This window comes from Leucopleurus acutus (assembly GCF_964270905.1).
Source record: "Leucopleurus acutus genome assembly, chromosome: 9".
Lineage (NCBI taxonomy): Eukaryota > Metazoa > Chordata > Mammalia > Artiodactyla > Delphinidae > Leucopleurus > Leucopleurus acutus.
In genome coordinates this window covers 96,736,722-96,763,352 of record NC_139144.1, presented here as the reverse complement: position 1 = coordinate 96,763,352, position 26,631 = coordinate 96,736,722, and the positions used below count along the sequence as shown (strand labels likewise).

The window sequence follows — 26,631 nt, the reverse complement described above, 5'->3', positions numbered from 1 at the left end:
AAACCACAAAAATGAGGAAACAAGTAAAAAATACAAAGTGAAGGAAAACTTTCATTTCAGGCTTTGTAATCAGGAAGGATTATGAAAAAAGGAAGTTCTGAAAAAAGCAAGAAGTAAGCACACAAGGGAAGAGCCCATTTACCATGAGGCCAGGTACTGGAACCACAACACTGCATTAAATCCAAGGTGCAGATTTTTCACATATTTAACATTCATGAAATCAGAATGTGTCTTACAATCAACAGGCTTGGAATTACTGTGAACAAGTAGCCCTCCTGACAACGGTTTGTACACGTGTGAACTTCATTGCTTCTACTGGTGTTATGAATGGATGGACTGTAAACCACTTAAGAATCATTTTAGAAAGGAATATGTATCTTGGCTGACAGTAAAATCAAAAAAATATGCTACGATGAAAACTTGTATAAAGGATCTTAGTGGCTTTGGAGTAAATTGCATAGACAGCAGTGAAAGAATTTTTATGAAATGATGTATCACCAACACCTTTGACAGTTCAGAGGAAATATCTTAACCAATTCGGGCCACATATTTTTCTTCTAAATAATAATAAATCAAATAAAATAATTTAAAATATTTACCTAGAAATTTAAATAATAAAAGAAAAACTTAAATGATATAAAACGGTTAAGATAGTTCTAATATTTCTTCACATTTAGATTTTCCCTCTCCTAAATTACCTTGATGCAGATTTATCAATGTCCATGTATCTCCACCCAACATTTTCCTCTGTAGTATCATAGTAAAATGATAAAAATCTTTGGTTAAAGAAATTTTGTAAAGCTTTCCATATTTTTAAAATAGAAGTTTTAAGTGATAGGAAAGCATAGAATCATACTTTTGTAAGACTTTTTCTTTCTTTGTGGCACGGGAAATAAAGGAGCAAATTTTAACTGACGGTGTCTTATAATTGATAAAATATGGTAGTTCAAGCTGTTTGAGAAGTAGATCTCTGAGGCAAAGACAAAGTTTTACATGGGTTTGCAGACAAGAAGACGTACACAACAAGTAAGGATCCAGACCATCAGTTCCAAATGATAATAAACCCTGAATTTTCCCTTCATCTCCGTGCTGTCCTCTCTGACACACGGAACACAGAGGGATTCGGGAAGGGCTTTGCAGGAGAGGGTATCATCTGGAAGGGAAGCAGGAAGGAACTGCCCTAGGTAGCTCAGGGTTGGGAAATACCATTTGGACTTTTCACTGGTCACAAACCTGTGTTGTAGAGTTGTAGGAGAAGGTGGGTGTTATAACCATGCCGCTCACAGAGATGCTGACACCGGAAACGGAGACACTGCCCACTCCCCAGATCTCAATGTAGCCCAGTTTCAAAGGGTTTGTATCGCTGATGTATTTGTTGAAAATTACATGACTGTGCATTGTATTCTGTCAATTGGAGATAAAAGAAACCGGGGGGGGGGGGGGGAAATAGCAAAATTTGTTCAAATTTTTCACAACCTCTTTTTAGGCACAAATGTAGACCATAAAGTGAGATAACTTAAGAGCCCCCCCGTCTTGTGACCTTGGATAGTGAGACCATGATTTTAGCATTCTGTCTCCTATTGTCAACTACCATCCAAATCTGCATTGGTTAAGCACTGGCAGGGTCTCTAGGATCATCCCAACTCTGAGAAGACAAAGAATCTCAGCTATCAGGAACCTTATATTCCACATGTGGGGAAGTCACAAAATATGCTGACCATTCCAAGGTGACATAGGAACAAGGGCTAGGAAACATCGAAACAGCCTGTCCATCTGCGCTTGGTGAACTGGAATAAGCTACTGATGAAATATGAATGGGCTTAATCACAGAAGACTTCCGGGGAGCATATTATATCTCTATCTGAAGTCTAGAGGATGGGGAAGTTGCAAATTAGTAAGATGAACAGTGAAGGAATTCTAGGTGGATTTATGTCATGATTCCCAGCATCTTAGTAAGCTAGTAGAACTCTATCTTCTCCCTTCACAGTCCTAGTCACACTCACCTGGCTGACAGAAAAGCGGGCCAGGTAGTAGAGTCCTTTCCCATAGGTATCTGCAAACAAAGAACAAAGTAAGCATGATCTGGAACATGCTCTAGAATTCTAATTGCTTACCTGGTTACCTTGGTTGAGAAAGTAGGGATGATTTTTGTTTGGGTTTTTTATCTTATTTTTCTTCTTTACAGAGTTCCGTTTTGGGAGATTTAGTCAGACTCTGGCTCCAACCTCAGTTTACACAAAACGTTTGAAGTGAGTGTACACAGCTGCCTCTGTCTAAGAGAGTCGCCTCATATAGTATAGTTTTCTAACACCACACTTAGTCCACTTCTCTTTCTTGTGGTCTGTGATTCCCAACATCTTGGTAGTCACCTCGGATCTCCAGACTCCTGCTAGAGACGCACATATCTGCACACACGTGCATGCACACCACATCACAAACACCAAGGCTGGTGTGTAATTGGTCAGTTTATCTTGAGAGGTCTTAGGCAGTTTTTTAAATGCCATCTCCAGAGAATAGACTTCTTTGTCCTTTATCCTTAATTTACGCCGCAGGTCCAGGGAGAATATCCTTAAAGGTGGACAAGCCAGAGCTTTGTTACAGGTACTCCCGCCCCACACCCTACCTCGGTGGCTTTCTCACTCTTCCCCATACACTTGCCTCTTTCTGAGTTGCTGGTCACTCGGTCAGAAGGCATTGGCTATCCTCTAGAGCTGTGCTGTCTGAGATAGTAGCCACTAGCCAAACATAGCTATTTAAATTTAACGTAATTACAATTAAATAAAATTTAAACTCCAGTTGCTCAGATGTACTTGTCATGTTTCAAGTGCTCAATAGTCACATATGCCTACTTGCTAGCATATTGGACAACACAGATATAGAACATTTCCATCACTGCAGAAAGTTCCATTGGGTATCACTGGGCCTAGAAATTACTAATGGTGCTTGAGACAGCCTCCTGAGAGGTTACTAATTCCTGTAAACTCCTAATGGAAGATTCCCCCCAATAAATAGCACAGCTGATAGAGGCATTGCCTCTCTTACTGGGACATGTAATTAGGGAATGTGCCCTTGAACATAAACCAGATATGGAAGTATAGCTCAGCTGGCTACAAAGCAACTCCCCCTACAGCTCCTATACTGCTGTTTTCCACAGTGGATTAGGACAGCTGGATAACGGTGAGAGATTCAGAGTTAAGCTTCATATGCATGAGGCACAAGGATCATGTATTATACACTTAAAAGTAACAAATGGCTATATGTAAAAGTGCACGATTGTCTTAACACAGAAAAGGAAATAGCAGCCCTATAAGGTATCCAGGAACCTAGCCAATGGTATTGACATGAATGAATCCGAGGTGGCCCTTACTCACCAATGCCTTGCCCATCATCCCAGAAGAGCCAACCTTCAGCAGTCCCCTCATCATCCAAGGCAACCTTGAAGCCTGTGAATTTCTGACGGCTGCAGTGACGGAGGAAAGAGACTTTGGGTGAAAACAAAGCCACAGCCACAAACCAAGCTTCTTCATAAAAACATAAAGGAAGTGCTTCATGATATAAAGACTGGGTACTGGGATTCCGGAGATGTGGGATCTAGTTCTAGTTCTGTCTCCATAAGCTCCACGACTTCATGTCAGGAATGAATGAATGAATCAAAGGGAATTCTCCTTTAAGGCTGTATAAGCTCATAGGAGATCTACAATCTCTACAAAAAGCTACAAGCAAACTCACTGGCTTCCTTCCTTTCTCCACTGTGAGGAAAAGCCTAGTGCCTCAGTCTTTCTTCTTTCATGACCTAATGTCCACATGTACAGTGAGTTCTGTTTACAGATGTCCTAAGTTCTTCAGTTTTCAACAGAATTTTTGCAATAAAATGAGCAGGGCTCCAAGGATTTTAGTCTGACATCAGACATACATGGATTTTAGTCCCTGCTCAACTCCTTACTAACTGTGTGACTCTGAGTTAATCACTTAGCCTCCTGAAGCCTCTCTTTGCTAATCTGAAAAATGGGGATGATAACAGTACTTACACCACAGGGCTTATCTTTCCTTTTGTTAGGAAAAATAGATAATCTCCAAAGAGAAATCTCCATGTTAGTACAGTTCTAGGCACAGAGCAAGCATTCACCTGCTGTCGGCTATTGTCAATTATTATATAGGTCTAGAATACATAGGCTATATATTAGGTCTAGAATTTTAAAATCTCGCATGTAAGGGATCTCAGCCTCAGTTGCCATATGGCTTACACAATTTTTCAGCAGTAATTTTCTTAGCAAAGAGTCAATTATGATCCAGTCTTTTAAAACTAGCATGAACCATGGTTGCTCTCCTGTTTGACTTCCACCTCAAATGAGACCTAATAGCACACCCACTTAGATCTAAAAGAGCTGTTAATTAAGAATTGTTCAGAGTACAGAATCCAAAAAAAGGTTAAAATGCAAACAAGTAAGCAAGCAAGCAAGCAAAACTGTTTAGTAAAAGTGCTCTGGGGCCCGAGGGTGCGGTTTACAGATTGGTGGGCTTCACCAGGATCTGGGCTGCCTGGCGTGGAAGGGAGAAACGTGACGCCCTCCCTCACCTTAAGTGGGTGTTCTGTGCAGGCTCTTGCCAGGGCAGGATGTAGCCCCCACGGACATGAAGATTAATGTGGTCAAGAGGCGCTGGCAAGGTCTTCCACTCTCCCCGGGCTTGAATGTCCACACCCTGTGGGCCAGAAGAAGGTGATGGAGAGAACACATCTGCCCGAATGATGCATTTACCAGACATCTTGTCCATGCTCGGAACCTGCTGCCTGTTCAGGACCTGTTATCACACTTTTCCACGCTCGCCCAGCTGCTCTACGGGATCGAGAGCTGCTGCCAGGGCATCATGTCAGGGTCTCTTGTCTTTGGGGGCTTCTGCTGTACACACCCCATGAGATCACAGCTGCCTCTCACCCTACCCTTACCCCATATCCTGTTTCTGCGTAGGAAGCACTGCTAGAGGAGGCTGAGCGAGCCTTCTTTCTTTCTGTTCGGCTCCCGATTCACTCCCCCAGACACGTTCCCTTTGTTTTGTTCCCTCTCCGCCTCCGTCTCCCTCCACTGCCCCCCACCCCACCCTCACTAACACCTTTGACTCCTACTTGACAGAAATAATTAAAGTGAACTGCCTTACTTCACAAATCCTTATCTTTAACTCATTACATCTTCCCTTATGTTTCACATCTTGATCTTGCCTGTGACAGGGAGAAGCATCTCTCACCCCAGGCCATAAACCTCGATTCCTAAGAAACCGTCCTCCCACACGTTCTCAGCCTAGAGCAAGGCTTCTCGAATTCAGCACTGTGGACGTTCTGGGCCAGATAACCCTGTGCTGTGGGCACTGTTCTGTGCTTTCTAGACGTTAACCGGTGTCCATCCACTAGATGGACAAATTTTTATCAGCAAAGATATATAACAGGTTGTTAATGGGGGTTAGCTTTAGAAGGGGGACCAAGGACTGGGAGACAGGGAGAATAGTGAATTTTACTTTCCGTTTTCCCTTCTCCAATATTTGAATTTTTACCCGTGGAGGGATTTTTACTTTGCTAATTTTTTGGCACCCCATCTGTCTTTCAGGGTACCTTTCCAGTCCATATTCCTCTGATGTCTTCCATCCTTTAACCAGTATACTTGCATTTCTTCTTCCTCTAAATTTCTACACTATATTTTAATATTCCACAGTGTGCCTTATATCGAAGGATTTTTTTTTTTTTTTTTTGGTTCACGGGCCTCTCACTGTTGTGGCCTCTCCTGTTGCGGAGCACAGGCTCCGGACGCGCAGGCTCAGCGGTCATGGCTCATGGGCCCAGCCGCTCCGCAGCATGTGGGATCTTCCCAGACCGGGGCACAAACCCGTGTCCCTTGCATCGGCAGGTGGACTCTCAACCACTGCGCCACCAGGGAAGCCCTCGAATGATTTTTTAATTTTTATTTTATATTGGAGTATAGTTAATTAATAATGTTTTGTTAGTTTCAGGTATACAGCAAAGAGATTCAGTTATACAAATACATGTATCTATTCCTTTTCCAAATTCTTTTCCCATTTAGGTTATTACAGAGTATTAAGCAGAGTTCCCTGTGTTATACAGTAGGCTCCTTAACTTGTTCCTTTTCACATGACCAGATGGTGAAATAGGTCTCATACACTTTGTGTATCCTCTAGAATAGGGATTAACAAATTTCACCTTTAAAGGGTCAGATAGGATATATTTTACACTTTGTGGGCCAGATAGCCTCTGATGAAACTACTCAAAACTACTTGATTCTAATTAAACATCAAAATTTTATATTTTTCTAAATGGCTTGTTCCATCAACATTTGGCTTCCTATGTTTTGTTTTGTCTCAAAAAGAAACAAAAAAAGTTGAAAGACTCAATCAAAGCTATTTTCTATTTAAAGGGAACACTCTTGCACTGTTGGTGGGAATTTAAATTGACACAGCCACTATGGAGAACAGTATGGAAGTTCTTTAAAAGACTAAAAATAGGGGCTTCCCTGGTGGCACAGTGGTTGAGAGTCCGCCTGCCGATGCAGGGGACACGGGTTCGTGACCCGGTCTGGGAAGATCCCACATGCCGCGGAGCAGCTGGGCCCATGAGCCATGGCCGTTGCGCCTGCGCATCCGGAGCCTGTGCTCCGCAACCGGAGAGGCCACAACAGTGAGAGGCCCGCGTATCTAAAACAAACAAACAAACAAAAACTAAAAATAGAACTACCATACGACCCAGCAATCCCACTACTGGGCATGTACCCTGCGGAAACCATAATTCAAAAAGAGTCATGTACCACAATGTTCATTGCAGCTCTATTTACAATAGCCAGGACATGGAAGCAACCTCAGTGTCCATCAACAGATGAATGGATAAAGAAGATGTGGCACATATATACAATGGAATATTACTCAGCCATAAAAGGAAATGAAATTGAGTTATTTGTAGTTAGGTGGATGGACCCAGAGTTTGTCATACAGAGTGAAGTAAGTCAGAAAGTGAAAAACAAATACCATATGCTAACACATATATATGGAATCTAAAAAACAAACAAACAAAAATGGTCATGAAGAACCTAGGGGCAAGACGGGAATAAAGACGCAGACCTACTAGGGAATGGACTTGAGGATATGCGGAGGGGGAAGGGTAAGCTGGGACAAAGTGAGAGAGTGGCATGGACATATATACACTACCAAATGTAAAATAAGATAGCTAGTGGGAAGCAGCCACATAGCACAGGGAGATCAGCTCAGTGCTTTGTGACCACCTAGAGGGGTGGGATAGGGAGGGTGGGATGGAGGGAGACACAAGAGGGAAGTGATATGGGGATATATGTATATGTATAACTGATTCACTTTGTTATAAAGCAGAAACTAACATACCATTGTAAAGTAATTATACTCCAATAAAGATGTTAAAAAAAAAAAAGCTATTTTCTATTTAAAAGCCATGTATAAAACCAGCAATTCCAGGAAACTTTTCTCTTCTTTGATAGCCCTCACACTTCACTTTCTTTTATATGGTATATATAATTATGTACATATGTATTAGTGTTTATAACATGCAAATATTAGCTCCAGATTAGATGGTGAACTCCATAGGGAAACTTTTCCAGTATATACCACACCCAGAGCTCAGTAAGGTGGTTTGCACCTGGACAAGGTTGGGACGAGCGTGAGATGTGTCAGGTGCCTAGGATGCACCATTTAAGAAGGCACTTACTCTCAGCGTCCTGCAAACACAGGGCCCGCCTTAAAAAGGAGCGCCTCCTTAAACCGTGTGCCCTAGGCACCTTACTTGCTTCTCCCTGGCCCTGGCCCCGCACCCAGGAGCCTCAGTGTACTCAGAGTGACTGCCTGTTAGTGACTAAGCCAGTCAACATGCAAACTCAGGACAAAGGCTTCACTCACTTAAAGGAAGTTGGCTGCTCCCTCCCAGAAAGCCCTCGCTGGGAAGCACAGCGCAGTCTTAACCTACTGCCAACCAGAGGACAGATCCAGCTCAGGAAAAAAGGGCGTGTCAGGGAGGACTCAGGGCTCCATAAGACAGAGAAGAAAAGGAACAAAATTTCCATTGTCCTTGCAGGGTTTTCACCCAGTCCCACTACAAATGGCTTGGCTGAAAGGGCCCAGAGCGCGCTCTGCCTCTTGTCCTCCTGCTGTTATCCTTTTGCTGTATTTCTAGTTTGCTGCTTTGCTCTGCTCAGAAAAGTCAGGAGAGGAGGACGCTACCTACGATTGTTCCTCAAGAATCAAACTCTGGACTTCCCTGGTGCTCCAGTGGTTAAGAATCCACCTGCCGGGCTTCCCAGGTGGTGCAGTGGTTGAGAGTCCACCTGCCGGTGCAGGGGACGCGGGTTCGTGCCCTGGTCCGGGAAGATCCCACATGCCGCGGAGCGGCTGGGCCCGTGAGCTATGGCCGCTGAGCCTGCGCGTCCGGAGCCTGTGCTCCACAACGGGAGAGGCCACAACAGTGGGAGGCCCGCGTACAGAAAAAAAAAAAAAAAGAATCCACCTGCCAATGCAGGGGACACAGGTTCAATCCCTGGCCTGGGAAGATCCAACATGCCATGGAGCAACTAAACCTGTGAGCCACAACTACTGAGCCTGTGCTCTAGAGCCCTCGAGCCACAACTACTGAGCCTGCATGCCACAACTACTGAAGCCCGTGTGCCTAGAGCCCGTGCTCCACAACAAGAGAAGCCACCGCAATACGAAGCCCACACACCGCAACAAAGAGTAGCCCCCACTCGCCGCAACTAGAGAAAGCCTGTGCGCAGCAATGAAGACCCAATGCAGTCAAAAATGAATTAAATTAATAAACTTATTAAAAACAAATCAAACTCTGACTTGTCTGTGTCCCTGCAAAAGAACACTGCTTGTACCAATTTACATTCCTACCAACAGTGTAGGAGGGTTCCCTTTTCTCCACATCCTCTCCAGCATTTATTGTTTGTAGATTTTTTGATGATGGCCATTCTGACTGGTGTGAGGTGATACCTCATTGTAGTTTTGATTTGCATTTCTCTAGTAATTGGTACAGCCACTATGGAAAACAGTATGGGGGTTTCTTAAGAAACTAAAAATAGAACTACCATATGACCAGGAATCCCACTCCTAGGCATACACAAAAGAAAACCATAAGTCGGAAGGATACATGAACCCCAATGTTCACTGCAGCACTATTCACAATAGCCAGGACACAGAAGCAACCTAAATGTCCATCAACGGAGGAATGGATAAAGAAGATGTGGTACATATATACAGTGGAATGTTACTCCATCATAAAAAAGAACAAAATAATGCCATTTGCAGCAACATGGATGGACCTAGAGATTGTCATACTGAGTGAAGTAAGTCAGACAGAGAAAGACAAATATATGATATCGCTTATATGTGGAGTCTAAAAAAAGGCTACAAATTAACTGATCTACAAAACAGAAACAGAGTTACAGATGTAGAAAATAAACTTTTGGTTATCAGGGGGTAAGGGAGAGGAGCGATAAATTGGAAGATTGGAATTGACATAAATACACTACTATATATACAATAGAAAACTAATAAGGACCTACTGTATAGCACAGGGAACTCTACTCAATACTCTGTAATGGCCTATATGGGAAAAGAATCTAAAAAAGAGTGGATATATGTATATGTATAACTGACTCACTTTGCCGTACACCTGAAACTAACACAACATTATAAATCAACTGTACTCCAATAAAAATTAAAAAAAAAAAAAAAGAAAGAACACTGCTTGAAGCTTCTGTGAAAGACTGTTTTCCCAACTTAGTCTCTGGGGTTCAGACTAGCCCAGAAAAGTCATATGACAGAGAAGGCTGTGTTCCTTCCCCATTTCTAAATGCATTTGCATCACACCAGCTCACAAAAGTCAGGCCTTATACCTCTGTGTACATTTTACATACTGCCTAGGGCCTTGCTTACCTTAGGACTAAGTACATTTAACAACTCCTCTTTGGGCATCTATGCTATAAAAGAAGGTATTATGTAAAAAGACAGAGGGGAAAAGGCTCCTAATACTTATGAACTTCCAGTCTAGCAGGGAGAATATAAACAAAAACCATAGCTTCCAGCACAACTTCAAGCATTTACCAGTGTCCGCCATTTTACACCACTGTGAATAGTGGTGGTATGAGGAAAGATAAAAACTAACACATAAAGAACACCCACAAAAAGCCAGGCACTACAGCAGATGCCTTCACACATTTCAGAACAATTCTGTGAGGGAAGCGGTCTTTCCCCACGTGGAGGTGAGAAAAATGAGGCTACAAGGTTAAAAGTGACACGTCCAAGACACACAACAAGTGGGTTACGGAGCCAGAATTTGACCTGAGGTCTGTCAGCTTCTAAAGCCGGTGCATGCTATCATTTCCCCAGGTTGTATAGAAACAATCAGAAAAACTTACCGTGTAGTAATCATACCAGCGGGCTCTAGGGAAATATGCAGTGACATTTCTGGCGTTCTAAAATTAAACAACAAAAAAAAACAAGGCATGAGCAGTAGGCTCAGCTCTCTAGGGCAGAGTAACCATTGGCATAGTAAAGGGGTCAAAACAACGTAGTGGCCTTGGACCCACAGGCCTCTTCTCTCTAGAGGTCACCAGTGTTGGGAAAGGCTCCCTTCTCTGATCCCTTCTCAAACTGGGGAGATCTGCCTAACCAAAAATGGTGGCTTCTGTAAAACCCTTTGGGATACGGGACTTAAGGGGGGAAAAAAAAATCATCATTTACTTATAGACTTATCCCATACCCTCTCTAAAGAGACAAACTGAGGCTGGGTCTAGAGCAGAAAAAAAATTTGTAGGTTTACCACACCAATACTTCAGAAATTATGATTAGTGCAGTAAGTTTTGGAGAAGATCCAGTTAACTGTTAACTTTAATCAGAAGCCTAATCATTGATAAATGAAGTAAAGAAATGGCTGCCTGAGGACCTCTTTTGGAGGAAGGGAAGAGCTAGCCAGCAACAAAAGTATACACATTGCTACAAACAATCCTTCTGAAAAGTTTTGTTTTAATGGTGATAGAGGATAGCAAGGATTTCCTTATAGTACTGTCCCCACCTGACTCATACACCTTCTTTCAGTTAAAGAAGAAATGATTGTATCTTCAAATATATCAAAGGGTTTTTTCCTTCTTGATTATCCAATGAATCAGAATTCGTTATACTGATTTTAAAGATGAGGGAGCTGAGGACCAGAACACCTAAGTAATGAACTTCAGCTCAGAGGGAGAGGAAGAGACAGAGGCAGAATAAGAAACCACATCTCAGGACCCCATCAGATGAGGCCTCTTCTCTTCGACTAGTCACCGGCCTCATAGCTGGGAACTTCTATTCATCAGAGGCCTCCATACTCACAGGCTCCAGGACAGGGCTGACCAGGAAGGCTGGGCCCAGAAGGAACTGACTGTCTACATCCCAGGTCACCTGGTCTGACACAAACCTGGAGAGGGAAACCAAGGTACCACAGTTAGGATCCCTACAGGACTCCAGATGGAGGCCTTGAAGAAACTCCTCAAGTTCAGACCCAAGTTGGAAATCCAGCCGCATCCTATGCCATCCTTTATTCTTTCCCTAGGTCAACCTTAATCTACATGTCATGTTCTTCAAACCCCAGAAATGGTTGGATTTAGACACGTTCTCACCTATCAATGTCTCCACATGTTCCTTAACCACAGCACATTTTAACACAAGAATGGTCTCCATTCCTCAGATATCCCCCTGGATTCGTGACCTGAGTTACTATAAAGGATACGTAGGTCTTTACAGGCCCAAATTAGAAAGAAATTATTCTGTGTTGTACTGTATATCATTTTGAAATTTTTCAAAAAAAATCAGTAGTCTTTTACCAAAGATCTAAGGTGTGACTGACACCATGCTAAAAGGAGTCATAACGTACAGTCTGTGCCTAGAGAGCTTTTGGCAAAGGCAGTCATGCCTTTAATTTGGAAGAATTGTTTTCTTCAACTGCCACCATATAGAATAAAATTATCACTTAGTCTTTGGTATCCCCGCTATACACTCACTCATGGAGAAGAGGCCGCACGACAGTGCTGCCCTCCGTGTTGGCCCTGTGCATCAGGGTGTACAGATATGGCAACAGGGTGTATCTGGTCTGCAGGACACTTCTGGAGATAGTCACAAAGGTAGAATCCCAGGACACAGGGTCTTGCCTCTAAGGAGAAAAAAAAGTGTTCAGGGCTCAACTTAGGGGACCTGGGGGACGTAAGGAGATAACTGAACATTTATTCCAAATGAAGATCAAACAAAGCTAAAACAACGATGACTATAGATGAGACTCAAAGAATATTTTTAATAGACCAGAAGAGGTCACTGAAACTTTCCCAGGACAGCTGAAAAAATTCCCCATAAGAAATGGGAGGTGGGGTATATATTTGGTACAGTGCCCAAACTGAAAGAATACTGATTCATTGAAACATGAGGATTTTTTCATGTACTTGTTGGCTATTTGTATATCTTCTTTGGAAAAATGTCTATTCAGTTCCTCTGCCCATTTTTAAATCAGATTTTTTTTTTTTTTTTGCTATTGAGTTGTATGAGTGCCTTATATATTTTAGATATTAACCCTTTATCAGATACATAGTTTGCAAGTATTTTCTCCCAGTCTGTGGGTTGTCTTTTCATTTTGTTGATTCCATGCAGAAGCTTTTTAGTGTGATATAGTCCCACTTTTTAAATTTTGCTTCTGTTCTTTGTGCTTTTGGTGTCATATCAAAAAAAAATTGCCAAGAACAATGTCATGTAGATTTTCCCCTATGTTTTCTTCTAGGAGTTTTATGGTTTCAGGTCTTAATCCATTTTGAGTTAATTTTTTGTGAGTGTGGTAAGATTTGAGTTATTTTTGTGAGTGTGCCTGTGATTATCTAGTTTTACCAACATCATGCATTAAAGAGACTATGTTTTCTCCACAGAGTATTTTTGGCTCTCTTGTCAAATATTAGTTGACAGTACATGCAAAGGTTTATTTCTGGGCTCTGATTCTGTTCCATTGGTCTATTAGTCTATTTTTTTATGCTAATATCATATACTGTTTTGATTACTAGACCATGTAGTTTTGATTATTATAGCTTTGTAATATAGTTTGAAATCAGGAGGCCTGATGCCTCTAGCTTTGTTCTTTCTCAGGACTGCTTTAGCTGTCTGTGGTCTTTTGTAATTCCATACAACTTTTAGGATTTTTTTTCTATTTCCGTGAAAAATCACATTAGAATTTTGATTGGAATTACATTGACTTCATAGATGGTTTTAGTATGGACATTTTAACAATGTTAATTCTTCTGTTCCATGAACACAAAATATTTTTCCACTTTTCTCTTTCATCAATGTCTTACAGTTTTCAGTGTACAGATCTTTCACCTTCTTGGTTAAGTTTATTGCTAAGTACTTTATTGTGTTCTGATGCTATTGTGAATGGGATTGTTTTCTTTATTCCTTTTTCAGATATTTCACTGTTAGTGTATAGAAAGGCAATTGATTTCTGTATGTTGATTTTATATTGTGCAACTTCACTGAATTCATTGATTAGTTTCTAATAGTTTTTTTGTGACATCTTTAGGATTTTCTGTATATAAGATCATATAAACTGTAAACAGAGACCATTTTACTTCTTCCCTTCTGATTTGAATGCTTTTCTTTTTCTCATCTGATGGCTCTGACTAGGACTTCCAGTACTATGTTGAATAGGAGTAGTGAGAGTGGGAACCCTTGTCTTTGTCCTGATCTTAAGAGAAAAAGCTTTCAACTTTTCACTGTTGAGTATAATATTAGCTGTGAGCTTGTCATATACGGCCTTTATTATGTTGAGGTACATTCCTTCTATACTCAATTTGTTGAGAGTTTTTAATCATGAAAGGATGTTGTATTTGTCAAGTCTTTTTTGTTCCTGCACCTATTAAGATGATCATATGACTTTTATCTTTTATTCTATTAATGTGGTATATCACATGATTTGCATATATTGAACCATCCTTGCATCCCACGGTTAAACCCCACTTGATCATGATGCATCATTCTTTCAGTGTGCTGTCAAATTCATTGTACTAATATTCTGTTAAAACTTTTTCGAACTATATTCATCAGGGATATTGGCCTCTTTTTCTTTTCTTGTAGTGTCCTTATCTGCTTATGTATTAGGGTAATGCTGTTCTTGTAAAATTAGTTTGGCAGTGTTCCCAAACCTTTAATTTTTTGGAGGTGAGAAGTACTGGCATTAATTCTTTTTAAAATGTTTTACAGACTTCACCAGGGAAACCATCTGGTCCTGGGCTCTTCTTTGTTGGGAGATTTTTGATTACTGATCTCCTTACTCATTACTGGTCTGTTCAGATTTTCTAGCTCTTCATAATTCAGTCTTGGTAGGTTCATGTTTCTAGAAATTTATCCATTTCAGCCAGGTTGTCCAATTTGTCAGTATATAATTGTTCATAGTAGTCTCTTATGAGCTTTTATATTTCTGTGGTATCAGTTATAATGTCTCCTTTTTCATTTACAATTTTATTTATATTTGAGCTTCCTCTGTTTTTGTCTTAAGAAATCTAGCTAAAGGGTTGTCAATTTTGTTTATCTTTTCAAAGAACCAGCTCTTAGTTTCATTGATCTATTTTCTGGTCTCTATTTTATTTATTTCTGCTCTGATCTTTGTTATTTCCATTCTTCTGTTAACTTTGGGCTTAGTTTGTTTACCTTTTGCTAGCTCCTTGAGGTGTAAAGTTAGGCTGCTTATTTGATATCTTTCCTTTTTCTATAAACTTCCCTCTTAGGACTTGGAATGGTAGTTATCAGGGGCTGGGAGGTGAGAGAAATGGGGAGATGTTGGTCGAAGAGTAAAAACTTCTTGTTATAAATTAAATATTTCTGGCGATATAATGTACAGCATGGTGTCCATAGTTAATACTGTATTATACACTTGAAAGTTGCTAAGAGCGTAGATATGAAATGTTCTGACAACAAAAAAGAAATGGTAATTATGTGACATGACGGAGGTGTTAACTGACCCTACTGTGATAATCATTTCACAATATATAAGTATATCAAATTTAAAAAAAGAAACATGGGGGTTTAACGGTTTTGAAGATGTCCTTGGGGAATATAGACTACATTACTTGTAGTTCAAAAAGGGAGTCTGTGTTCCTGGTGACACAGAACTTTTGAGCTCTGAGCTCAATGTCCTACCCTGGCCCCAATGCTGTTGTGGTTCCTTGAGAAGGGGTAAAAGGCCCCCAGCTGCATCCAGCGAGCACACATTTCATATTCAGCATCTTGAAAGAATCCACAAATATCTGCTCCTGTCTGAAACAGGGTAGAATAAAATGGGCCCGTTAATGATTTCTGAAAGATATCACCATCTGCTTGGGGATTAGGATAATCCAAAGGACACTTACAAAGGATATGCCAAAGAGGCTAAACTCCATCATGCCTGCAACGAGAACCACAGCTGTGTCAGACAAGGCACTCATGACCTGCCTCCTCTTCCCTCCTTGGAGAAGCCTTGATCGAAGACCCCAACTCCTCTCCTCTCCCAGCAGCCCACACACCAATGATAGATTTCCTCAGCTGGTCCCACGCGGCCGTGTTGTCACCCAGCCAGTGTCCTCCCCAGCGGCCAGAAGAAGGAAAAGTGGAGCGAGTGATGACGATCCCTCGCTGTCCCGTCACCTCCTGCACAGCTCTGCTCGGAGGGGAACAAGGGGGTGATTTAGGGCACAGCAGGTGAGGAAAGGCCACAAACCTTCTCCTCCCAGAGCTCCTGAGCCTAGGGCATGGTGACAAAATATCTCCTGTGTCACAGAAGGGAATATGGAAATCTAAGCCATGAGGTTCCTCACTGACTGACTCCATATGATGGTGATAATATTAAAAGTTGTGTCTTTACATTGTGTTTTATAGTGTTTCATATAAAAAAAAACTTCACAATGTAGTAAACTCACCAGATCACCTAAAAATAATAGGTAATCACTAAAATTTGCTATTTATTTACTCAATACTTAGTTTTATATATTTGGGAAAGAAGAAGATGAATTCCTTTATAAGGCTTTCCTTAGGATACTTCTTATTAAGCATGGAATGAGCACACAAAATGGGACAGTGATAATTAAGTAGAAAACCAGTTGGCTACCCAACAAGAGTGACAAAAATAAATTCTAATAGAGATGAGTCACTTTTGAAAAAAAGGAAAGAGGTATCCAGTCCTCTGTGTTCCCTTACAATAAGTAAAGTTATTATAGCACCATCCACACTGCGTGATGTCTTATGTCTCCACGTGTATTTCCTCCACTAGGACTATTAGTCTCTTACTTAAATAAGGACCACGCCTTATTTAAATCTGTCCTGCTAACTAGGATCACAGGGTCTGGCTCCATGCTCATGAGTATTTAATAAATGAGAATTGCGACAGAGCTGTAATTAAAGTCTTCTTAACTCCTGGAAGAGGGAATGAAAGGACGAGCAGTGTAGCTTCATCAGTCCCTGGCTGTCCCTGCAGGCTGGCCCGACTGGAGAAGGCAGTTGATGACTCACTCGTACGTGGGTCTGGTCTGGGCCCACCCGTACAGGCTGTGCACGTCGTAGTGCCGCACCGGGGAGCCGTCAGGCAGGAGCTGCTGGCTCTCCATGCACAGGGTCTTGCTGCTCAGGCCCCTGTCCCTGGACTCCAAATCTGAGGAGAAAGATCTAGTGATGTGAAATCCACCCCTGCCTGATCCTGTTTATCCTTGACCTCTCCTCATGGGATCGGACTCTGGATCCTAAGACTAACTTGACCCCTGCATGGGTCCCTCTCCTCCCCAGGGGCATGGAAACATGCACGGCTCTGAGCTACAATGGCACTCGCAGGTGTTTTCAACATCCAGGGCCCCGGAGGGTTCCCCGGGAGAAAGCAGGGGCATGGGGAAGAACGCAGTTGTCAAACACTTACTGAGTGACAGGCTCCAACCTAGGCTTTTAACATGTATGTTATTTTATGTCATTCTTATCATAGTTCTATGGAGAAGATATCATTATCTTCCTTTAACAGTTTAAAAAACTGAGATTAGAAAATAGCAAGTAATCTGCTAAAGGTCACACAACTCATAGAGAGTATAATTTCCGGAGCCAAGATATGAACACAAATATGACGCCAAAGTCATTGACTCCATGATAAGGTGAGGCCATTACTTTCCACCCACTGGTGACACAATAAATTCCTGTGGAGGGATTAACATGAGCCTGAAGAAGTAAGACACCTAGCTGTGGGATCCTTCGGAGACATCACCACAGTTAAGTGTTTTTTGAAAAAAATTTAAGAAACTTACCCAAAGGGGCCAATAACTTGCCCACACCCAACTGGGTAAAGCTCTTGGAGTGTGTTTGTCTTTGGTCCCCCCAAAACCAGAGTGTCAGTCAGGATGTCCCTGAACATCAGGATAAATGTCTGGCTGCTGGACTCTTGCAGCTCATTCCCTGCAGCCATGGCACTGCCAGTAGAGGAGGCCAAGGGTCCTTACATGGCATGTAGGGAGGGTGGTTCAGACAGGCATCCTTGCAGCCTGGAGGGACTGCCCCACTCACGAAGTTTGCCGGTTCATTCATATCCTAGAAATGTCCAACACAGGAATACTTTACTTTTAAAAAGAATTATATACTGTTAACTCAGAGACAAGGAAGCAGAGAATAATTGTTCACCATCCAGTAATTCCACAGATACCAGCCCAGGGAGATTCATCAAATCCAGCTTGAGAAAGATCAGTTAAGCCCTACAGAATGACTGGCTGGTGGATTTGAAAAAAAATTCTCACTCAGGGTGTGAGGCAGGCTCAGTTCCAAGGAATTCCTGGTAAGCAGCTTGGAATTCTACAGCAAGAACTTCAGACAAGGTACAAGGTATGAGGAGTATCAGAATGGTCCACTCCAGATTGGAGGAACTGCAGTCTTATATGTCCAAAGTCTTTCTTGGATGACGATTACCCCTTTTGATTAAAGGTCAGTAATACATATGCTTAGGCACACAGAGATAGAAATACACCTATCCCCATGTACACAGACACAAACACACACACTTACAATCCATATGCCATCAAACTTCAAGCTCTTCTCTGGATCCCGTGGATTGGTGTACATTTCTCTCAACTCCCTTTTCCACCATGTGATGGTTGAATTACGGAAAAAGTCTGGGAAGGCCACATAAGCTCGGTATTGCTGTAAAAAGTAAATACAATTTATTTGTCCCGAACAAATATATTAGACAGAAAACAGGCATTTCCTAAAAGCTTAACTCATGCAAAGCCTATACTGTGTGGTGATAGTTAATCCAAAGTTATGAGCTTAAGTAATGTTCTTAGTTTATTTGAAATACAATGAGCTCAAAGAACAGAAATGAGCACAAATGAGACACCTTCTTATCATTTGGAAAGCACCCACGGACTGTTCTCCTCTTTGTATCAACATGAATGGTAGCCATCAACACCCCGAACTCACTTTTTCCATCGTTAGATACCCACCCCTCAACTTCTGTCCTGAGCACTCCTCAAAGACAAAGCATGAGCCAGAGAGACTGCAGCTTGAAAGGGGCAGACAGCAGATGCATTGACAACAGGGTGTAAAGAAACATCCAGCTGATCCTCTCCTATCTCATTCCCAGTAGGAAAAAAGGGTGAGAGGTAAGACTGCATTTTATTACATAAGACTATCTAACTAATATGTATCTGGGTTTTCTATGGTTTCAGAATCACTTGAAAAGTGCAGTTGTGTGTCAACTAAATTGGGAGGACTTAAAGAGGAAGTTTCAACTCCCCTTTCTCTTATCTTCTTCAAATAATAAAAACTGTCTTTATTTTAACCTGGAAAATGGACCCAAGGTATAACTCCTGAACTATAGCCCCTTTGAGAGCAAGGTCCTTGTTGACCTTTGTATTCTCCAACCATGCTTAGCTTAGTAGCTGACATAAGATAAATGTTTAGAGCATAATTGTAAATTCACACCACTTAGCAACAGCAAATATTCTTACATTTCTATATAGCTACGATGCTTGTTATAGAGCTTTATGGTCCTCTGTATGTCTCAGATGGTTCCTCTGTGTTCATCAGTACATTTCAAGAGTTAAAAAGCTAAATAATGCTGGTGGCAAAAGTGTGGGTGGGGAGGAAACAACAGAAAAAGGACTTGGTCTAGGGCACCTCCAGTACCTAAACATGATAGGCAAAAGGCAAGTGGAATCCAAATGTCTAGAAAAAAGGCCAAAAAGAACACAAAGAAAAAACCAGAAATGGATTAGTGTACAGGGATCCAGCTCACAGAGAACTTCTGAGGTAGTGAGCCACACCACTGAGCATCTCGTGAAAGGGAGGCATGCCAAGGTTGCCTTTTTGTTAGAAAATGGAGGTAGAAACATGGACCCAACAAAATAGAACCTTTCACCAGAAACAGAGAGCTCCAGCTCAGGCAGGGTTAGAAACATGGGGTAGAGGAGGGAAGTGGAGAATTGGAATAAACAGAGTCAATACCAGCCGTGTCCAAGTGATAACTGAATCCCAAATGAGATACAAGTGAGAAACTTGACTATGATTTATTAACCCCACTAAAAGGTGCTCTGACCCTTACCCATGAAATTAAAAATGTTCTGCTGTTCTCCAAGGTACTGGCTCTGCCTCACTCCTGTCTGCACTCCACTTTTGCCTCATTGCTTCTGTCCTCACTTTCCCTAGTCCTCAATTCATGATGTACCCACTTGCATGTCTGGTCCCAGGATTACTTACCACAACCCATTGTGTGCTACCAAGATGCAGTTTCTAGGCTCCATGCCAGGCTTACTGTATTAAACATCTAAGCTTCAGATCCAGTGGCCTCAGGCCCACTAATCTCATCAAGTGGGTCTTATTAATATAAATAGTTAAAATCATTCTATCTATTGAGAATATCTTATGTGCTACCTAACAAACATTGCGACCCCCTAATGAAGTATTTCTCATCAGGGGCACAATTGGCATTTAGGGCAGGAGAATTCTTGGTGGAAAATCCCCTGCAATTGGGCATCCCTGGTCACTGCCTACAAAATGTCACTTGGTGCTCCCCTTGCAATAATCAAAAACTGTCCCACAGATTTCCAAATGCCCTCAAGGTGGCAGTATTGCCTCTAATGGCCAATGCACTGTAGGGCTCACACAGTGGTAGCCAACTTCTTAATTGCTGAAGTGGCCCTCTCCCCAGCATACTGATTTAAAAGTCATGGTACTGCCATAAAAACAGACACATAGACCAGTGGAACAGAACAGAAAGCCCAGAAATGAACCCACACATGTGCAGTCAATCAATCTTTGACAAGGGTGCCAAGAACACAAATGGGAAAAGGACAGTCTTCTGTTAACAGTGTTAGAAAAACGTGGATATGTAGAGAACAAACGTATGGACACCAAGGGGGGAAGCAGCAGGGGGGGTGGGGGTGGGATGAATCTAAGAAAAAAGAAAAACATGGATATCCACATGCAAAAGAATGAAACTGGACTCCTATCTTACACTGCTCACAAAAATTAATTCAAAATGAATTAAAGACTTAAATGGAAAACCTGAAGCCATAAAACTCCTAGAAGAAAACACAGGAAAAAGCTCCTTGACATTGGTCTTGGCAATAATTTTTTTGGATTTGACACCAAAAGCACAAGCAACAAAAGCAAAAATAAACCAGTGGGATTACATCAAACTAAAAAGCTTCTCCACAGTTAAGGAAACAATCAACAAAATGAAAAGGCAACTTACAGAATGGGAGAAAATGTTTGTAAGTCAAACACCTGATGAGTTAATATCGGAAGTATATAAGCTTATACAACTCAATAGCAAAAAACAAAAAACAACCCACAAATATATTGATTTAAAAATGGATAAAGGAGGGGCTGCCCTGGTGGCGCAGTGGTTGAGAGTCCGCCTGCCGATGCAGGGGACACGGGTTCATGCCCCGGTCCGGGAGGATCCCACATGCCGCGGAGCGGCTGGGCCCGTGATCCATGGCCACTGAGCCTGCGCGTCCGGAGCCTGTGCTCCGCAACGGCAGAGGCCACAACAGTGAGAGGCCCGCGTACTGCAAAAAAAAAAAAAAAAAAAAAAAATGGACAAAGGACCTGAACAGACATATTTCCAAAGCAGGCATACAAATGGCCAACAGGTACATGAAAAGGTTCTCAGCAACACTAATCATCAAGGAAATGCAAATCAAAACCACAATCATAATCTGTTAGGACAGCTTTTATGAAAAAGATGAGAGATAACAAGTGTTGGCAAGGATGTGAAGAAAAGGGAACCCTTGTGCACTGCTGGGGGGGAATATAAATTGGTATAGCCACTACAGAAAATACTGGGTTAGCAAAAACTTCGTTCGGGTTTTTCCATAAGATGTTATGGAAAAACCAGAACAAACTTTTTGGTCAACCCAATAGTATGGCATTCCCTCAAAAAATTAAAAATAGAACTACTGTATGATCCAGCAATTCTACTTCTGGGTATATATCCTGAAGGAAGCAAAATCAGCATCTTGAAGAGCTATCTGTACTCCCATGTTCACTGCAGCATTTATTCACAATAGCCAAGATGTTGAAGTAACCTAAGTGTCTGTCCACAGATGAATGGATAAAGAATGTGTGGTGTCTATACATACAATGGAATATTATTCAGCTATGAGAAAGAAGGAAAACCTGCCATTTGCAACAAAATGGATAAACCTAGAAGGCATTATTCTGAGTGAAATAAGCCAGACAGAGAAAGACAAATTCTGTATGATCTCACTTATATGTGGAATCTGAAAAAAAAAAAAAAAAGTTGAACTCATAGAAACAGAGAGTAGAGTGGTGATTACCGGGTGTCAGGGGGTGGAGGAAATGAGGAGATGCTGGTCAAAGGTGGCAAGCCTTCATTTATAAGATAGATCTTAAACATTCTCACCACACAGTACACAAATGGCAACTAGGTGAAATGATGGATGCGTTACTTAACCTGATTCTCATAATCATTTCATGATATATATGTATATCAAATTATCACATTGTACACTTTACATATATACAATTTTATTTGTCAATTATATGCCGTTAAGCTGGTGGAAAATAGTAAAAACTAAATAAATAAAGTCAAGGAGCCCATGACCCTGAACTTCTCTGGCGGATTCCTATGTCCCTGTGGGCTGCCTGGACCATGAAACTTCAAGTGATCTTCTGTGAGAAGCAACAGAGATTACAGCAAGCTAGGTTCTCTCCCTTGGATCCTCACCTGAGATCCATTACAAGTAAGAACCTGTTTCCAGAAGACTGAAAGTTTTAACATATGGCTGGAAACTGGGAGATAAGATCAAAGTTGGGAAACCCAAGGAAAGATGGGGGGATTTATAAGAGAGAAGATGGAAAAGCCTGTCCATGAAAAAAAAGAGGTATAGAGAAAATTACCCAATCACTGAAGACAGGCGTGGGAGACTGTTTAAAAGGGATACGCAAGGCAAAAACAACAATAATGAAAACAACAATAAATACACTAATTCAGGCAAAAGGCACTGTTTCTTCGAGGTATCATTCAGCGGAAATTTCATGGATGTTTGCAATCTGAAAGCCCTGGATTGGAAATCACCACTCTGTCACCTAAAAGCATGGACAGAAGTAACTTAAGCTCTCTGAGTCTTAGTTATGCAAAGTATAATAATATCTACCTCCCAACTGGGGTAAAATACTGCATGTAAAGTGACTGGCACACAGACAGACACACAGGACATGTTCCCTACGTAAGTTTCCTCATCTCGCGCCCATGCCCATGCCATGGGGATGTCCAGTATCCTAAGTATGGCTGCACCTTCCTGGCAACACTGATTTCACCCAACATCCATACAGGCCCGTTACCTCCACTTGACTTTCCCAGTCTAGAGAACTGTTGATAACAATATCAGGAAAATCAGGCCAGACCTGTGAAGAGAAAAATGTTTAAAAGCAATGCACTAGATAATCTCTCTTATTTGGCATTTCCTTAGAAACTATAAACCATGTCCTAGAGGTGATAATTTGATTTTCTTGTAGGGTTGATCTAAAGAAAAGTGGGTCTCACAATGCACAAACATTCCTTTAAAATTCCTTAACAGTGGTGACAAAGACTGACGGAGAAAATGACAACTTCTGACCTCAGAGTCCAAACAGAAAAGAAAAAAAAAATGTACAAACACATTAACAGTGTGGGGATTAGTGGCTCACTGCTCAGAGCATACCTTTCCCCAAACAATGCTTCCATCATTCGGATCTTTGATGAAGACATCGTCCTCCACACCCCGCGTGAAAGGGGGATAGGGCTTTGTCTCGTTGCCAGAAATGGCTGGGTCCTGAAATCAAAGCACAGGTCAGGTGAGAAAACCAAAGCCAGGGTAGAAAAATGGAGAACTCTTCCACCTGAGCTGTAGAGCTTCTGTGAATCCAGGGAAATACACTTTTCTTACTGAACCTCAACTTCTCTATTCATAGCAGGAAGAAAACACAAGTATAAAGCTTTCTGCACCAAATCCCATTCACTCTTCCAAACAGACTCTGCCCGTTCACACAGGGACTCACCAGAATGAGGATGACCCGCATCCCGTCGGCCTTCATTCGAGTAATCAGAGCTGGAAGCCCCTCAAACTCGGGGCTGAGGGTGAAGTCCAGCTGCCGCTCCATGTAGTCGATGTCCGCGTACTGCACGTCCTGGAGGAGGACAAAGGAAACTTGCAAAAGCCCAGGTTCTACGTGAGAACAACGCTCCACTAACCAATGGTGAATTTCAGTCGGCATCTTTTTGATTCTTTCAAATCCCACCTCTGTTATTTGTTAGGTATTAGGTTCTGGAAAATTCACCTAATTTTCAAATTTTGAGTCGTAAAATAGAAAAAAACTAAATTTGCAAAAAATAGGATGATAATGCCGAACTGGCAAGGCTGTGGAGATAAATGAAAGCAGCAGATGAAAGTGCTTTGTGAAGGGCCATTATAAGGAGCGATTGTGGCCACCACCCCATCCCCAGAGGCTGCCCCTGGTATCAGTGGCTCATACTCAGAAAAAATAACATAATGTAAACTACCCGGTACTAATACAACGTGGATAGTAAGCCCATTAAAACAAAACAAACAAAAGCCACTGTAACTGCTTTGGAATCACTAATCCTGGGGGTTATCAGACACAGCTTTCTTATTAAGAATAAAATATTGCATGCTATACTTTCCGTTAGTAGGAACAATCATAAACAATAGAAAAATCAATAGAATAAAATTAAGTATGTAAATGGTTTATGGGACCAATTCTCTGATTAGTGGACCCCTCTCATCTTCAAGTGAAGGTGGAGTTTGTTTCCATAATTATTTCCTCTGGAAACCAGTCCCAAGATCCCTACATTCAACCAGGAATTAGCTCAAAGCTGTGGGAACACTGGGCTGCAGTGCCAGCAAAGCGTTGGAACTGAGGTTGTAGCTACACACACAGTGGTCTGACTGAATTTGGGTCAATTTTTTTTTTTTTTTTTTTTTTCGGCACGCAGGCCTCTCACTGTTGTGGCCTCTCCCGTTGCGGAGCACAGGCTCCGGACGCACAGGCTCAGCAGCCATGGCTCACAGGCCCAGCCGCTCCGTGGCACGTGGGATCTTCCCGGACCGGGGCACGAACCCGCGTCCCCTGCATTGGCAGGCGAGCTCTCAACCACTGCGCCACCAGGGAAACCCGGTCAATTTCTTTTAATTAAGCAAAACTACTCTCTGGGCAACATTTTTACAGTAGCAAGAATGCTTTTGACTAGATGTTGTGAAGTCATGTGAAAGAAACGGAAGCATGATCTAGCAGAAAGAGCCCTCGGGCTGACCCAATGCCCTCTTCCTTTGGCAAATCACTGTGACTCTTCAAGCTGGGGACAATGACACCCCCCCCCCTTATATTACTACTGGGTAGGGGTGAGGTTGAGTGTGATACTGTATGAGAAAGTACTTTGTAATTTTATAGAACCTGATAAAAATCAGACAAACTAATCCAGATACAGAGACAAGGGTTAGCCATGCGGTCCCAGAGCCAGTACCCCACAGACTGACAACGTACATAGGGGATCTGGGCAGCCACCATCTCATCATACAAGCTACCAATCTCAGCGTCGTTCTTGTATCCATAGCGACACAGCTGAAACCCCAAGGACCAATAAGGAACCATCACTGGCCGACCAATCAACTAGAAAATAAACAGAAAATTTAGTCCTTAAGAAGAAGAATCTGGGTTAAAGTTGTACACAAAGTAATAAGAATATTTTTCCAGTGTCCCCAGTTAGATAATCAACAAATTCAAATCCAGAGAGAAACTAAGAGGATGCAGAGCCACTGAGATAACTTGGAGGAAGCTTCCTGCCAGACTTGACCTCTCTCCCCAGGAGTTTTGGAAAACCTGATTTTGCTCTCATTCCTAGTGGCAGACCAGCTTACTGGTTAAGAACACGAAATTCAGAAGCAACATACCAAAATGTCTGGGTAACCATATGGGATCCAGTCTCTGCTGGCTATGTGACTCTGGGCAAAAGTGAAATAGCCTCTTCTATATCTGTTTCTTCACTTGTAAATTGAGGATAATAATATATTTGTTTCATAGTGTTTTTGTGAAGACTGAATGAGTTAACGTATGTAAAGTGCTCTGACATGCAACAAGTAATATATCAGTGACATATAGTAAGTTTTATGTCTGTGTTTGTTGCTGCTGCCAAAGCAACTGTTGGGACCACTATGACCACAACCCTCATCAACACAATCGCCACCCTCACTGCCACCACTCTCACTGCCACCACCATCATCACTGCCATCATCACCACCATCACCACCATCACCACTATTACCACTCTCACTGCCACCACCCTCACTGCCACCACCACCATTACTACCATCGCCATCATCACCACCACCACAACCCTCACCACCACAATCACCACCCTCACTACCACCACTGCCACCACCATCACCACCACCACCATTACCTCCATCCACTACTACCACTGTCACTGCCACCACCCTCACTGCCACCACCATCATCACCACCACCACCATCACCATCATCACCACTATTACCACTTTCACTGCCAACTACCACCAGTGGCACCACTACTTTTGATACTTCTGCTAGTCTGCAATGCTCTGAGAGGCTACGAATATAATGGTTTTCGGGATGTATTTATTGTTCCTTATTCTATAGCCTACCTGTCTCCCAGAAAGACCAACAATTCTAGTTATCATCTAAGAACTACAGAATGTGCTGTATAAATACTTGGTAACCAGTTGAATCCCCTCCTACCTCAGTGTACTGCTGAGTGACCACCTCTGGAGTTGGCCCCAAGAAGACACAGAAGTCCAGAATTCCTCCTGTGGTGCGGTATGTCAAGGCAGGCAAGGGCTGGAATGTCACATCTGGAAATGTAGGAAAATACCAATCAGTATGGAAACCTTCAAGTGAGAAATTACCCCTGAAATTCATACATTCTCCCTCTTCCTATGCCTCCTTATTGTAGAGTACTGAGAGAAGGTATTTTGTACTATACCTACACAGAATTTAAAAAGTTAAGTGAAGGTCTGCAGGGTAATCTGTGCCTGGATTTTCTTCCCT

At 42.0% G+C, this 26,631-nt stretch overlaps 1 protein-coding gene across 1 annotated transcript in view; it reads right to left on the bottom strand.

Annotated features, from left to right (window-relative positions):
* MGAM (maltase-glucoamylase) overlaps positions 1-26,631 on the bottom strand; it is a 98,885-nt gene that overhangs the window by 811 nt on the left and 71,443 nt on the right. The window contains exons 30-47 of the mRNA XM_082846160.1: positions 26,323-26,435; positions 25,093-25,218; positions 23,590-23,718; positions 23,253-23,363; positions 22,894-22,956; positions 18,088-18,222; positions 17,532-17,619; positions 16,567-16,705; positions 15,585-15,718; positions 15,432-15,466; positions 15,223-15,339; positions 12,057-12,205; positions 11,389-11,473; positions 10,437-10,493; positions 4,577-4,701; positions 3,372-3,460; positions 2,004-2,053; positions 1,234-1,404 (exon numbers count right to left, since the gene is read on the bottom strand). Coding sequence (XP_082702286.1) covers positions 1,234-1,404; positions 2,004-2,053; positions 3,372-3,460; positions 4,577-4,701; positions 10,437-10,493; positions 11,389-11,473; positions 12,057-12,205; positions 15,223-15,339; positions 15,432-15,466; positions 15,585-15,718; positions 16,567-16,705; positions 17,532-17,619; positions 18,088-18,222; positions 22,894-22,956; positions 23,253-23,363; positions 23,590-23,718; positions 25,093-25,218; positions 26,323-26,435 — 1,916 coding nt within the window. The remainder of the gene's footprint in view (positions 1-1,233; positions 1,405-2,003; positions 2,054-3,371; positions 3,461-4,576; positions 4,702-10,436; positions 10,494-11,388; positions 11,474-12,056; positions 12,206-15,222; positions 15,340-15,431; positions 15,467-15,584; positions 15,719-16,566; positions 16,706-17,531; positions 17,620-18,087; positions 18,223-22,893; positions 22,957-23,252; positions 23,364-23,589; positions 23,719-25,092; positions 25,219-26,322; positions 26,436-26,631) is intronic.